The 16,601-nt window shown below is 40.3% G+C and overlaps 1 protein-coding gene across 7 annotated transcripts in view; it reads left to right on the plus strand.

The window, feature by feature from the left end:
- Positions 1-16,601, plus strand: part of EPS15 (epidermal growth factor receptor pathway substrate 15) — a 103,892-nt gene that overhangs the window by 48,800 nt on the left and 38,491 nt on the right. For all 7 annotated transcript variants that reach the window (XM_030571766.1, XM_030571771.1, XM_030571767.1 and 4 more), the window contains 2 exons: positions 5,923-6,008; positions 10,117-10,189. In XM_030571766.1, coding sequence (XP_030427626.1) covers positions 5,923-6,008; positions 10,117-10,189 — 159 coding nt within the window. The remainder of the gene's footprint in view (positions 1-5,922; positions 6,009-10,116; positions 10,190-16,601) is intronic.

Raw genomic sequence — 16,601 nt, forward strand, 5'->3', positions numbered from 1 at the left:
TGAAGTGGTGTATCATACTGTGGCTTGCACAGAGTGAGAACTGTTCAGCTGCACCATTATTCTTCTGTTTCCCTCTGCCAATGTGATGACATTCTGGTAGCAAAAAATGTCAACAGGCACAATCATAAAGCATGACTCACTGTTGGGGTGGAGGAAAGGAATGGGTTGACAAGTAATCATTTTCCTGATAGAATTCTATCTTTACTAATGTGTTTGTCAGCAAGAATTAATATAATTGGCTTCCTGGGGGAAGAGAGTAGGTGATGTAATAGGTTAATGAATTTTCTGCAATCTCTCCAATTTTTTAACATCCTTTTTAAGACATGGGCACCAGAACTAGAAGAAGTATTCTGGTATTAGTCTCACCAATGCTGTATTCAGAAGCAAAATCACCTCACTACCCCACTGTTTATATATCCAAGAACCTCATTAGCTATTTTTGCCACAGTATCTCATTGAGAGCTTCTGTTGAATTGCTTGAACGCTATGCCCCCAAATCCTTTTCCGTGATACAGTCTCCTGTTGTGTAGGTATAACTTTTTGCATTTGACTGCATTGAAACACATTTTGAATGTGTCCAATTTACTATGTGATCCAGATTGCTGTATGTGACTGCCCTGTCCTTCTCATTGTATATCACGCCACCATTATGTCTCATCCATAAATTGAATCAGCAGTGATTTTATATTTACTTCCAGATCATTGATGAAAATGTTAAATAGTATTGGGCATAGTATTGATCCCTGCAGATCCCCACTAGAGTCATACCTACTTTGTGATGGTTCCCCACTGAAAACAACTTTTTGAGATCTGTCAATTAGTCAGTTCTTAGTATTGAAGGAGTATTTTGTTCTTAGAGGTGGCCTCAAGAAGAGACTTGATGGGATACTGTATGTTGGGGGGAAGCTAGTGCCTCTCAAGATCCAACAACATCTCAGCCATTTCTAAAAAAGTCTCAAAGGTCTTTTAGCAGGATAGATTTAGGCCCTTAAACATCTTCAAACCTCTAAAGAAGTCAGAGATGAAAGAGCTTTTGAATTGATTGCCCCTGTGGAGAAAAGGCAAGTAAAGCTCTGATCCTGCCATGAGTGCTGTGTGGGTGGATCCCTGGGGCTGACCTAATTTACAGCAGACTTACATGGCTACCAGTGTGCTGCTCTGCAGCCCAAAGGAACTGTTTTTAAAGTATTCATTTCAGTTTTTGGATGAGTGCAAATGCCATCAGAAATCCTAGTTCACTGGGAATCCTGATCTGTGAAAAACAACTGTGTTTTTGATTATGACTCCAAGTCTGGATTTGAGAGACACTAGTCTTAGAGCTGCAAGGACCTTGCATGTCCGTTGGGTAATGTGAGCCAATTTTTTAAAAGGGCTCCTGAGGTGATTCCGGCAATGATAGGCTAGTTGGCCTGACTTCAGTACCCGGCAAACTGGTTGAAACTATAGTAAAGAACAAAATGGTCAGACACATAGATGAACATAATTTAATCATAGAATATCAGGGCAGGAAGGGACCTCAGAAGGTCATCTAGTCTACCCCCCTGCTCAAAGCAGGACCAATCCCCAGACAGATTTTTGCGTCAGATCCCTAAATGGCCCCCTTAAGGACTGAATTCACAACCCTGGGTTTAGCAGACCAATGCTCAAATTACTATGCTATTCCTCCCCTGTTGGGGGAGTTTTGGGGGGGAAGAGTCAACTGGGTTTTTGTGAAGGGAAATCATGCCTCATCAATCTGCTAGAATTCTTTGAGAGGGTCAACAAGCATGTGGACAAGGGGATTCCAGGGGATATAGTGTATTGAGATTTTCAGAAAGCCTTTGATAAGATTTCTCACTAAAGGCTCTTAAACAAAGTAAGGTGTCATGGGGTAAGAGGGAAGGTCCTCTCATGGATTGGTAACTGGGTAAAAGATAGGAAACGAAGGGTAGGAATAAATGATCAGTTTTCAGAATGGAGAGAGGTAAATAGTGGTGTCCCCCAGGGGTCTGTACTGGGCCCAGTCCTATTCAACATATTCATAAATGTTCTGGAAAAAGGGTAAACAGTGAGGTGGCAAAATTTGCAGATGATGCAAAACTACTCAAGATAGATAAGTCTCAGGCAGACTACAAAGAGCTACAAAAGGATCTCTCAAAACTGGATGACTGGGCAACAAAATGGTAGATGAAAATGCCAGATGAAAGTAAATGTGGATAAATGCAAAGTAATGCACACTGGAAAACATAATCCCAACTATACGTATCAAATGATGGGGTCTAAATTAGCTGTTAGCACTCAAGAGAGATCTTGGTGTCATGGATAGTTCTATGAAAATATCCACTCAGTGTGCAGCAGAAAATATCATATTGCCTCTACATAAATCCATAGTACATCCGCATCTTGAATACTGTGTGCAGAGGTGGTTGCCCCATCTCAAAAAAGATATATTGGAATTGGAAAAGGTTCAGAAAAGGGTGACAAAAATGATGAGGGGTATGGAGCAGCTTCTGTATGAGGAGAGATTAATAACATTGGGACTTTTCAGCTTGGAGAAGAGATGACTAAGGTGGGATATGATTGAGCTCTATAAAATCATGACTGGTGTGGAGAAAGTAAATAAGGAAGTGTTATTTACTGCTTTTCATAATACCAGAACTAGTGGTCACCAAATGAAATTAATAGGCAGCAGGATTAAAACAAACGAAAGGAAGTATTTCTTCAAACAATGCACAGTTAACTTGTGGAATTCTTTGCCCAGAGGATGTTGTGAAGGCCAAGACTCTAACAGGGTTAAAAAAGAACTATATAAATTCCTGGCGGTTAGGTTCATTAATGGCTATTAGCCAGGATGGGCAGGGATGATGTCCCTAGCCTCTGTTTGCCAGAAACTGGGTATGGGCGACAGGGAATGGATCACTTGATGATTACTTGTTCTGTTCATTTCCCTCGGGCACCTGGCGTTGGCCTCTCTTGGAAGACAGGATACTGGGCTAGCTGGACCTTTGGTCTTACCCCGTATGGCCGTTCTTATGTTCATGTCAGGTTTGAAGTGAATTGCCACATTTGTATGGCCAAACCTGGACAACAACACCATTGTACCCTGCCTGACTCCACCTAACACTTTTTCCTCTATTCTGTAATCTCCAACTTTATAAGCATTACAAAAAGAGTGTGCAGTTAGAGTGTAACAATGGCCTTGAAGGGTTCTGAATTTCTTTCACTCGCTCCCATACCAAACATGTGCAATTTAGAAGTAAAAAGAGGTTTGCTTTTCTAGCTGCCAAACCATACAGCTCCATTTGGGAATTGAATGTCAATCTGGGTTACACTTCTATTCAGTTACTAGTTTAAAACAGGGTATAACTTAGCCTGCAGAATCTGTATAATGGCTGTACAGGTTCAGGTTTTGTTGGTTGATTGGTTTGTTGTTTTTTCCAGGCATTACAAATAATGTTGATTGAATTTTGTTATTTATATGGTATTTCCAACTTGTGCATGTATTTATGTATGTTTTGTTTCATTACGTTATTTTAATATTTTATATGCAAACAATAAAAATAAACTTTAAAAAAGGAATTTCTGTTACTGGTGATGCATGAGAAGATGGGGGTAGGGAGGGTGGCACTACCAGACCAGAATTTGTGCATTTAGAAAAAAACATTTTTCTTGTAAGTTTAGCATGTTTGATCTGGAGTCACTGGAACACAATGAACAAGGAACCCTACAATGCCGTGTTGAGTCCCTTTTCAGAACAGAACTGTGATTAAACACAAGCTCTTATTTTCTCAATTTACCCCCCGCTCCCAAAAAAGCACGCGTTCTATTTGCCATATATTACAATTCACAAATTCATGCAGTTTTCCTTTCTTGGTACAAAATATATTTAGCTAATACACCGCTACCTCGATAGAACATGGCTAAGCAGTGCCCCGGGGGGGTGCGGCTGCGCACTCACCTATAACGCAGTAAGATTTTTTTTTAACTCCCAAGGACAGTGTTATATTGAGGTAGAGGTGTGCATGGTTCCAATTTTATACTAAGGGCTCTTTAGGTTTATATATACACTTTTTTTTTCCTGCATATGATTGTTCTTTCAAGTTACTGTTGTTCAGGGCTTTATGTAATGTTTAAGTGAACATCACTTTATTCTTTCTGGTTCTAAAATATTGAGAGTCCTAAAACTACAAAGCTAAAAGTTGCCCTATTACTTGTGTTAGGTGAGACTATCCTTAAAAATGACACTTATGTAGTTACACTTCACAGCTTTGTTTGTATCTGTTCTTGGGCAGAACATTTTATTCTTGGGATGAAGGAGATAATCCAAATCCATTTAAGGAAGCCAGTGGGATTTACAGGAAACCTCCATATGCAGATAGAGTACCCTAGAATTAATACAATATTTGCTAAAGCATGGCTGCAGCCTTTGGTCTCTAGTCCAGCATTGCAGGGAGGTTCTAAGTGGATTAACCCATCACTGGGTCCTGGCCTAAGCAAACATACTCTACTCCTGGCCTGGTGCAAAGAGGAGGCCCTGGGGGCAACAGCACTCACTCAGATTTGGTCCAGCTGCCCATCCATGATGACAGAGGTTGGCAGGGCAAAGCTGAGTGGCACTGAGATCACATGTGCCAGATCACAATTATCAGAGCGGGGAGCCAGCCCCAGCTCCTTAAGAGAGGAACCACCACTTCAGGGTGAATGTGTGGGGTCGCCTTCCTGTCCAACTGAAAGCATCATGCTTTTGGGCTTGTCTGTATGGGGATCCTCAGAAAAATCTGATTTAACTGAAGGTGTGAATTTAAAGTGGATTTGTTAAACAGCATTAAGCCCATGTGTGGAGATATTTATTCAGAATTAAAGGGGCCTTACTCCACTTCATTTTAATTTACTTTCAAAGTGAGTTAAGAGTAGCCTAATTAAAAATATTGTAATTTTGAATAAGTATGTTCACACAAGGGCTTAATGCAGTTTAACTAATTCACTTTAAATTCACAACTTTAGTTAGTTCAGATGAATTTTTGTGTCCCTGTATGTACAAGCTATTATACAAATTTCAATAATCCTCTAAGCGGTAGTCTTCTGCAAACCTGAAAGGTGAGCAGGAAATATCTTTTTAAACTAATAGCAAAATTTAAAATAATTAATAGAAACGTAGCTCAGTGTTAATTATCAAATAACTTTTTAAAAGTAAAGTATATGTGAAGGTTTTTGCATATCAAGGCTTAAGATCAGGGTTCTGAGTTTCTCTGGAAGAGTTCATGCAGTAACAAGGAGAAACAAAAGTGTTTGAATTATGGCAGATAATATAGTTTGACAGTAGTCATATTTTGTGAATAATGTAGTGTTTTATAGTGTGTTTTTTTAATTTAAAGCCTTTGATCTTTAAGCCTTTAAAACAGTTGCTAATTTTTGTATTGGCTTGAGTTGTGTTAATTTGTAATTCGGAGACATCAGTCAGATCTTTTACTTAATTATCATGATAGTACCTTTAATTAGACTGATGGGTCCCCTTGACATCACCACCATCTCCTCCTCCTTGCCCAAACAGGAGTGGACACCGCTTTTTCCTGAACCTGTCGTCGTTGCTCCAAAATTTACTGGTAGTTACTTAAGACTGAGAAGTATTTTCTCCAGATCTGTTCCATTGCCAATACAGTGGTAATATTAAACATCTTGGTCATGGAATAAAATAGTTTTACAAAATTCAGTACCACTTGTACACCCGCTAAATCTTTATTTCAGCCAAACTTTGTTATAGCAAGTTGAAAGTTCTGATGGTTTTCACAAGAGTTTTACTATAGCAGCGGTGGAGTAGGGCAGTTCTATAAGAATAGGCTTAGAATTAAGTTTACATTTTATTTTTTTGTTAGATCTCAATACTAAGTCAGTCTAGTTTATATTCTATAAATTAAATTAAGGTATTTATTTTCTATTTTACAGAGCTCTCTAGGACTGACTCCGGTGGCAGATTTTTCTGCAATTAAAGAGCTTGATACTTTAAACAATGAGATAGTTGATCTGCAGAGGTAGGTAAAGGAGAATTACATCAATCTTATATCTTAGTTACTCACAAATGGTTTCTTTAGTTTTTTTAACAGAATTTAATATTTTTAAACCCTAATTGTAATTGAGTAAACCACTGGCATGTGCTATTTCGTCTGTTAGATTCACTATGGTCGCTCTTCGTTGAAGTGCTGACATCATATTGAGATGGTTTTCTGTTGGGTCTAAAAGGCATTAGATTCATTTGTGCAACATATGATTTTAAATACTACTGGTGTGTGGAAAGAGGAAACAATCTTCCTTTTCCTTTCTGTTGGGTAGTATAGATTTGAGCATAGGCATGTTGTCTTATGATGCTTGATACTTGGCCTTTCCATAGAAAGCAGGGTATGTATGCACCTTTATAAAGATGAAGTTTGTAAACTTAATCTGCAGACAAGTTGCCAATTTCTGTTAATTTCTAAGTTGACAAGTTTTATTATAAAACCACAGAAGAAAAGCAGGCAGAATTCTTTGGAAACGCGTGTGCGTGTGTATGTATGTAGAACAGTTGTTGTAATGATAAAGAGTTTCTATCAAGATTTTAAGAGAAGACTGTAGAAGTAAAGAAGGTGGGCAGAATCACCAGGCAGTGATACCTACCCCCAAGATTGGAGAACTTGTGTAATCCAACAAAATAAGCACTTATGTTGTTAGTATACAGACTAAATTAGTGGAAAGGGGAGGATTCAGGAAAGAGTGTGTGGTTGTGGAATTAAAAAGGGGTGGGGGAAAGTAATGGGACCACCACCAGTGAGGGATTGGAGACAACCTGTTGCTGTTAATTAAAGTGTTCCTTGACCTTGTGGGTAGATGAGTTTATCTAAAACATCTGGAAGGAGCACTGGGATAGTGACAGGCCCAGCCATCACCACTTCTTAACATGGGCAGGAGTAGCTGTCCAAGAATCCTTCCTTTTTCTCCCCATCCGCATGTGTGGGAAAACTTCCCTGCTGCTTTCCTTTCTCTCCACCTTCATCTTATACTTACCATCTCGTCCTTGCCTGTTAATAAAATTAATTTTAAACAAATTAATAAAAAAAATTAACTAATAGAATGCATGCCAGATCATCCTGGACACTTCACTTGTATTTTTTATTCCTTTTCCACATGCTGTTCTTTGTCTGTTTAGAATGTTAGCTCCTTTGGGGCAGGACTGTCTTATGTCTTTTGTGCTTCAGCTGGTAGAATCAGGTCCTGATCCTGACTGAGGTCTCTAGACCAGTGACACTGAGACCTCAGTGGTTAAGGAGCCAAATCAGCATTACCCCAAAGAGCCACAGTAGTGTGAATTCATTGTTTCATTTACTGTAGTACTATATATTCATATTTAAAAAGTCTGATCGGGAAATATATAAATTCTCTCAACAAAATGACTGACCAAGTATTATTATTTTATCAACTACAATTGGTTAATAACATAGTAAAAGCATCCTGGTTGTCTAATAATTTAGACTGGTTAATAATTAAATCACACAGTGTTTTAATATAATGTGCGGAAGGAGACACTTTTGGCTTGAGAGCCACAGTCTTTGTATCACTGTTCTACATGCTGCCAATATAAATAACAGGGTTGTTAATTAATCACAGTTAACCCATGCAATCAACTCAAAAAATTAATCATGATTAACAGTGCAATTAAAACTGCAATTAAACAATAGAATACCAATTAAAATTTATTAAATATTTTTCATGTTTTTCTACATTTTCAAATGTCTATTTCAATTACAACACAGAATACAAAGTATGAAGTGAGCACTGTACATTTATTTTGACAAATTGCACTGTAAAAATAAAAGAAATAGTGTTTTTCAGTTCACCTAATAAAAGTACTGTGTTGTGACCTCTTCACTGTGAAAGTGCAACTTACAAATGAAGGGTTTTTTTTTAACATAACTGCTCTCAAAAACAAAACAATGTAAAACTTTAGAGCCTACAAGTCCACTTGTAGTCTAGACGCGATAAATTGACTACCAAGTGCTTTCGCTCCCGTGGAGTACCGGATTCGAAGGGAGACGTGCAGGCGGAGTCGACGGGAGCATCAGATGTCGACTCACCGCAGTGAAGACACCGCGGTGAGTAGATCTAAGTACGTCAACTTCAGCTACATTATTCATGTAGCTGAAGTTGTGTAACTTAGATCGATATCCCCCTTTCCCCCAGTGTAGACCAGGCCTTAGATGATGAAAATGAACATGCATCTGTCTGCACTGCTTTGGATCGTTATCGAGCAGAGCTTGTCATCAGCATTGATGCATGTCCTCTGGAATGATGGTTGAAGTATGATGTGGCATGTGAATCTTTAGCGCATCTGGCATGTAAATATCTTGCAACACCAGTTATAACAGTGCCATGTGAATGCCTATTCCAGGGTTTCTCAAACAGGGGTTGCTGCTTGTGTAGGAAAAGCCCTGGCGGGCCGGGCCGGTGTGTTACCTGCCCCGTCCGCAGGTCTGGCTGATCACGGCTCCCACTGGCTGTGGATCGCTGCTCTGGGCCAATGGGAGCTGCTTGAAGTGGCATGGGCCGAGGGACTTACTGGCTGCTGCGATTGGCTGGATCTGCAGACGGGGCAGGTAAACAAACCGGCCCAGCCCGCCAGGGGCTTTCATTACACAAGCAGCAATCCCTGTTTGAGAAACCTTGGCCTATTCTCACTTTCAGGTGACTTCGTAAACAAGAAGTGGGCTGCATTATCTTCTGCAAATATAAACAAACTTGTTTGTCTGAGCTATTGGCTGAACAAGAAGTAGGACCGATTGGATTTGTAGGCTGTAAAGTTTTACATGGTTTTATTTTTGAATGCAGTTTTTTGTATATAATTCTACATTTGTAAGTTCAACTTTTGTGATAAAAAGATTGCACTACAGTACTTAGGTGAATTGAAAAATAGTATTTCTTTTGTTCTTTATATTTTTATTACAAATATTTTCATGCTAAAGTGAGCAGTGTACACTTTGTATACTATGTTGTGAGTGAAATCAATATATTTGAAAATGTAGGAAACATCCAAAATTATTTAAATTAATATCATTCTATTATTTAACAGTGTGATTGCGCTTAATTTTTTAATTGCTTAACAGCCTTAATAAATAATAATTGCACGAGTCTACTCCAGTACTATCTCTGTGATTAAAAAATAAGTGTAGGGAGATGTAGTGAAAGGTAAGCTTCTGTTTTTTCTTCTGTTTGTATATGAGTTCTAGAATAAACAAATGTAAAAAGAAAAAATCCATAGAATAAAAATAAATTGATCTATTGAGGAAATAACTTGTACACAACTTCAACAAAAACTGCTTTGTTAAGCCTGTGATGTCATTGTATAGCCACAAACAAAGGGAGAGTTGCATTTCTTGCTCAGAAATAAACACTTGCTTATATGTTTAAAAAGGAACTCTTTTGTCTGACTTGGGTTTTTTTTTTATTACTGTCTTTATTAATGATAGCTAGGAATTTCAGTGATCATTATCCAGCCATCAGTAATCACTGTTAGTTAATCTTGAATATATTTCTGTAGAAGCAGATTTGATGTGACACAGCACACATCTGTATATGGGGTCTCTGGGTTCATCTGGTTGAAGTAAAACTAGCATTTTTGCTTTGTCTCTAAATTTCTGTATAAATGGTACCAAAAACTGTTTGAGTACAGCTAAACTTACTAGCTAATGACTTGGTTCCCTGCTGCTGTGAATTGTTTCCTAGTTGTTTTACTTGTGTTTCCAAGGGTTAAATATATGGAGGCTGATGCAATCCCTCCCACTTTTCCCAGCAGTCTTCATTAGACAATTGCTCCATGGCAACAGTGAGATCACTGAAGACAGTATTTCATTGATTTCCCCCCCGCCCCTTCCCTTTTGGAGCTGTTCTTTTCAGCTAACCCCTCTTCAATGAGAAGGCTTTTTTTATGCTGGGCATATATATATAATCATCTGCTTTGTAAATAATTTAAGCAACAGAGACACCCTAAATCTTTTTATTTATTTAATGTTTCACTATGTATTTAACAAGAGAGACAGGATTAGGGAGCTGGATAACTGTACCTGCTGTAACTGATGTTGTTAAGTATTCTTGCATATTTTGTTGGTCTTCTAGGGAGAAGAATAATGTGGAACAGGAACTGAAGGAGAAAGAAGATACTATCAAACTGAGGACAAGTCAGGTCCAGGTAAATGGGCTGTAGAATTTCTCATATTTCACTTCTGATTTTTGGTGCATGTGTTCATTCATTCTTGTAGAAATATAATGATTGAGTCTTTAAACCAAATCATGTATCGTTTACTTGGTGTTGGCTAAGAAATAGATTACCTTAAAAAAAGAAAAGAAAAGTGGGAGCGGGGGAAGAGAGAATATATGCATTTCACAAACCAGTGAAGATATTTCAATGCCATGCAAATTAAAACTAATAAACTGGTCAAATTAAATGGATTTGTACCATATGGTACCACTTCATGACAGTCACAGTAAATCCCTAGTTGGGAGATTTGTTGCTCCATGGTGAATTTTTTGAGGCCAAATATCCTTTTAAATAGTTTTACTTTAAAAGGACTATGACAATCTTTCCATAGGATCAGCAAATTCAAATGTTGCTGTTTCCGATGAATGAAGAATAATCTAGTCAATTAAATGCCAGGGTTTAAGGTGCTTATAGTCAGCCAAGCCCTTTATGAAATGCTGCAAAGCTATTTTTCAATTAAGTGATAAGTTACAAAAGCAGCTTGAGTTGCTGCATTAAAAATCAAAATTTTACTGCAACATGACTCCGGATTATCTAAACACTTTTTGGATTACCAGTGGACAGTAAAAGCTTAGTTTAAATTTGATAGAGAATAAATAATGGAAATTTTCTTACATTTTCTGAACTGAAGTTAAATGTGGCATATCTTCCTCACAACAGTTTGTTTTGAATTTTTGCTTACCTATTTTATGTTATACTCCTTGTGACTGGGTTGTAATTAATTGCCTGACCTCTCTGGAGATAATCAGATCCTGGCATGTGAGTAACAATGACAGCCAAATGAATATGCAACAAGATGTCAAATAGAAGTTAGCTATACCAAATATGTTAATTAAATCTGGCTACTCATGTGAATGGAATCAAATTTTAATAATCTAGTAAAACGTATCATGAATATTCATGTCTGAGACACATCAGGAATAATTTTGTATGGTGTGTGCTGGAATCTCATGGTTTGTGTGTGTGTGTGTGTGTGTTGTCAGTTGAATTCCTGGCATTATTTGAAAAGGAAGCAAATAGTGCTCAAATAAAACTTTTTGATCTGTTAATTCCTGTTTAGTAGTGTGATATTCTGTTTTCTTAAATGTATTATGTGCATCTAGTATTTGAGGCCAAGAGGTAATGCAAGACAAATGTAATAACTGACATTGTCTAAAGCAGTCATACTGCAAGCAACGGCTTTCAGGTTCTGTCAATGTAAAGATCAAGTGGGCCTGCATGGTGGCTTATTTGTTATTCCTCCCCTGATCAGAGGCAGCCATAGATATTGTGATATGAATTTCAGTGCTGTTGAGCTGGTATCTGAGTTTTGGTAAAGTTTGTGTGCTAGTGTTTCTAGAGCTCCATATAACAAAAGTAACAAATTCAAATTGTCACTAAATTGTCATGCCTGTTTTGTGTTTTGGCTCCTATGTTGCTGTTTACCAAGATATTTGACTGTGTACTAGAGCTTTTTACTTTCTAATCTGTCTTCCACCTGACTCATTTCGTCATATCACTCTCCAGTGTTTGTGCCACCAAAATTATTTCTATGGTGACAAATTATCTCTCAAACATCCCCAGTTTGTGTTTTGGCTGAATGAGTTGTGGAGAAGACTTGGGAAATACTGTTTTGCAGTAGAAATCCGCTTTTTGGTGTATATAAAAAGATGCTAAACAATAATAATGGGAATGGAATTTTAGATAAAGTGTCAGTAAAAACACTAAGTTTTGCTGAAGTGCAGCAATTAAAAAATATGAAGAGCTATACTGGAAGACCAGAAGGGTCCATTAGATCATCTAGTCTGACCACTTGTATAATTCAGGCCATAGAATTTTTTAACCCAGTTACTCCTGCATTGAGCCTAGAAGCATGTTTGACTTAAAGCATATTTTCCAGAAAGGCTTCTAGACTTTATTTGAAGACATCAAGAGATGGAGGATCCACCATTTCTCTTGGTAGTTTGTTCCAGTGGTTAATCACCCTCATTGTTTAAATAAAATAAATAAATATGCCATATTTCTAATTTGAATTTGTATATATTTACCTTCCAGCCATTGCTTCTTGTTATGCCTTTCTGTGGATGAGGGTAGGGAAGTGTATTCCTAGCATGGAGGCAACATGATTGAAGGCGTAAAGCCTGTCATAGGAAAAGAGAGAGAGAAGATTGGAATAAGCAGAAGGAGTGACAGGCATTAGTGAGTAAATGAGTCTGGTGTTGTAAGAGAGGATAAGGAGTTTGAATTTGAAGTAAGACAGGAAACCAGTGCAGAATTTTGGGGCAGAGGAGGAGGATGTTAGTAGAGAAGAAGAAAACAACAATGGAAAGCTCCAGTAATCAATGTGAGATGTGACCCACATTTGAAACAGAATTTGAAGAAATCAAAAAGTTTTTATATTACTCAAATGGTACTGCTGAACTTTATTTTCGTCTTGCTCTTCTATTCATTTGTCTACATCTTGTCATCTTCCTTTGTTTGTTCTTTTTCCTTTTTGATGCCTTCTCTGGCTGGCTGCTCTAGTTTTCTGTTTCCTTCCTATGCCCTTAATGCATTCCAGCACATGAAGATTGGTACCGTGCTGGTTCACTTTCTGGAGCTAACAGATCACTCAGTAAAGCCAGATGTCTTGTTGGGTCAGGAGATTTGGAAAGTGCTGATTTTTTGCACTGAGACGACAAGTTCCTGACACTAGTGTTCATGCACACTTGAGGGATAGGCCCTCTGGAACCTATCTAGTGGTTCTGATAGATAATGGCCAAGAGATTTTCCATCTTGATTCTGAGATCACAAGACAGTAGGTATCAGTTGCTAGGAGGACTTGTCACTGCACCACCTGATGCAACACACTAGGCATCTGTTCTCTTCACTCAGTCTCTGAGCTAAGAGTTACAAAAATAAAATTGTTTCAAATATTGTAAAAATGCACAATTACATCTTTGTATGAACATACACATTGACTACGCATCATACAGGTGGGTATGTCTACACTACAGGATTATACCGATTTTACATAAACTGGTTTTTTAAACAGATTGTATAAAGTCGAGTGCACGCGGCCACATTAAGCACCTTAATTCGGCGGTATGCGTCCATGTACCGAGGCTGGTGTCGATTTCCAGAGCTTTGCACTGTGGGTAGCTATCCCATAGTTCCCACAGTCTCCCCCGCCCTTGGAATTCTGTGTTGAGATTCCAGTGCCTGATGGGGCAAAAAACATTGTCGCGGGTGGTTCTGGGTACAGCCTTACCCTTCCCTCCGTGAAAGCAGCAGACAACCGTTTCTCTCCTTTTTTCCTGGGTGAACTGTGCAAACGCCATAGCACAGCAAGCATGGACCCTGCTGAGCTCAAGACAGCAATCATGGACGTTGTAAACACCTCGCACATTATCATGCAGTCTGCTGAAGCAGGACCTGCAAAACCAGGCAAGGAGGAGGCGGCTGCGGCAGCACAGAGACGAGAGTGATGAGGACATGGACACAGAATTCTCTCAAACTGCGGGCCCCTGCACTTTGGAGATCCTGCTGGTAATGGGGCAGGTTCTAGCCATTGAATGCTGATTTTGGGCTCGGGCAATATGCACAGACTGGTGGGACCGCATAGTTTTACAGGTTTGGGATGATTCCCAGTGGCTGCGGAACTTTCGCATTCGTAAGGGCTCTTCCATGGAACTTTGTGACTTGCTTTCCCCTGCCCTGAAATGCCAGAATACCAAGATGAGAGCAGCCCTCACAGCTGAGAAGCTAGTGGCAATAGCCCTCTGGAAACTTGCAATGCCAGACAGCTACCAGTCAGTCAGGAATCAATTTGGAGTGGGAAAATCTACTGTGGGGGCTGCTGTGATGCAAGTAGCCAAAGCAGTCATCAAGCTGCTGGTACGAACGGTTATGACTCTGGGAAATGTGCAGGTCATAGTGGATGGCTTCGCTGCAATGGGATTCCCTAACTGTGGTGGGGCGATAGATGGAACCCATATCCCTATCTTGGCACCAGGGCACCCACTACATAAACGGCAAGGGGTACTTTTCAATGGTGCTGCAAGCACTGGTGGATCACAAGGGACGTTTCACCAACATCCACGTGGGATGGCCGGGAAGGGTTCATGATGCTCACGTCTTCAGGAACACTACTCTGTTTAAACGGCTGCAGCAAGGGAATTACTTCCCAGACCAGAAAATAACAGTTAGGGATGTTGAAATGTCTGTAGTTATCCTGAGGGACCCAGCCTACCCCTTGATGCCATGGCTCATGAAGCCATACACAGGCAGCCTGGACAGTAGTCAGGAGTTGTTCAACTACAGGCTGAGCAAGTGCAGAATGGTGGTAGAATGTGCATTTGGCTGTTTAAAGGTGCGCTGGCGCACATTACTGACTCGCTCAGAGCTCAGCCAAACCAATGTCCCCTTTGTTATTGCTGCTTGCTGTTTGCTCCACAATCTCTGTGAGAGTAAGAAGGAGACCTTTATGGCGGGGTGGGAGGCTGAGTCAAATCACTTGGCCGCTGATTACGCGCAGCCAACTTAAGGAAATAAAGTCACTATCATTTAAAAATCATGTGTTCTTTATTAATTCATTATAAAAGGAGGGAGAGAACTGACAAGGTAGCCCGGGTGTGGTTTGGGAAGAAGAAAGGAGGGAAGGAAAAGGCCACTAAAAAAATTTCAAAATAATGACAGCCTTTTGGTTGGGCTGTCCACAGGGGTGGAGTGGGTGGGTGCACGGAGCCTCCTCCCACGCCTTCTTACATGTCTGGGTGAGGAAGATGTGGAACATGGTGAGGGGTGAGGGTGGTTATACAGGGGCTGCAGCAGCACTCTGTGATCCTGCTGCTGTTCCTGAAGCTCCACCAGACACCGAAGCATGTCAGTTTGATCACGCAGTAGCCCTAGAGTTGCATCCTGCCACCGCTGATCTTCCTGCCACCACCTCTCATCTCGAGCGTCCCTCCTGTCCTCATGTTCACTGGCATCTTTCCTGTAATTTGATACCATGTCCTTCCACTCATTCAGATGAGCTCTTTCATTGCGGATCACTTCCATGATTTCCGAGAACATTTCGTCTCGCGTCTTTTTTTTTTCCTCCGTCTTATCTGAGCTAGCCTTTGGGATGGAGTAGGGAGGCTTGAAAAATTTGCAGCTGTATGAGGGAGGTTAAAAAGGGAGAGAAGTATTTAAAAAGATGCATTGTCCTGTAAAATGTTTATACTCTTTCACGGTGAACAACACTATTCACCTTACATAGCACATGTGATTTCACTACAAGGCTGCATTTTGCATCTTAATATTGAGTGGCTGCTGCTCTGGTGTTAGAGATCTCACAGATGCAGGTCTGGGCAGAAGAATTTGGCCTGCATGCGGCCATGGTAAGCCATTGTCTTTTGGCTTCTGCAGCCTTCATATATCCAGCGCCCTCCTTTTCCAAATAGCAAGCAAAACCTGTTCAGTGCTGCTGCTTTCCTGTTAACATGCAGCAGCAGAAACCACCCCCGCATCCAATTCTGTGGGATGATTGCTTTACCCCTCCTCCCACAGCATAGCTGGTATCATGGCAGATCACTGCTAAACACCCTCCCCCCCCCCACTGTGTGGCTGGTAGCAGGGAAGATCTCTGCTAGCCAAATGCAAAAAAGCTCAGCGCCAATCACATGCCCCCCTTCCCCCTGCTTGGCTACCTTCAAGGAAGGATTTCTTTAAGCAACAGGCAAACAGCCCAGTAGAAATGGCCATCTCTGTCCCCTTAATTAAATTCCTGAATTTCAACCAGGTTACCATGAACAATATCACTCCTCTGAGGATAACACAGTGAGATAAAGAACGGATGCTGCTTGAATGCCAGCAAACACCGGGACCATACGCAGCTAGGCTTTGTCATGCAGTGATACCAGATTACTTGCTACATGCATGGCATGGTCAAGTGTCCTACCATGGAGGACGGAATAAGGCTGCTCTGCCCAGAAACCTTCTGCAAAGGCTTTTGGAGTACCTCCAGGAGAGCTTCATGGAGATGTTCCTGGAGGATTTCCGCTCCATCCGCAGACATGTTAACAGACTTTTCCAGTAGCTGTACTGGCCGCGAATGCATCCCAAGTCCTCAGGGCAAATTAATCATTAAAAAACGCTTGCTTTTAAACCATGTTTTATATTTACAAAGGTACACTAACCAGAGGTCCCTTCCATGGCTTCATTGTGTGGGATAGTTGCTTGGGAGGACTGGGAGGGTAATTCCGTCAGGGTGAGAAAAAGCTCCTGGCTGTTGGGGAGAACGGAGTGCTGTATGCTCTCTGCAAGCTCGTCGTCCTCATCTTCCCCGTCCGCAGAATCCTCAGCCATGGCTGCGATTACCACCCCCACCTCGGAATCTATG

Source organism: Gopherus evgoodei, chromosome 8 (assembly GCF_007399415.2).
Source record: "Gopherus evgoodei ecotype Sinaloan lineage chromosome 8, rGopEvg1_v1.p, whole genome shotgun sequence".
In the NCBI taxonomy this organism is placed as follows: domain Eukaryota; kingdom Metazoa; phylum Chordata; order Testudines; family Testudinidae; genus Gopherus; species Gopherus evgoodei.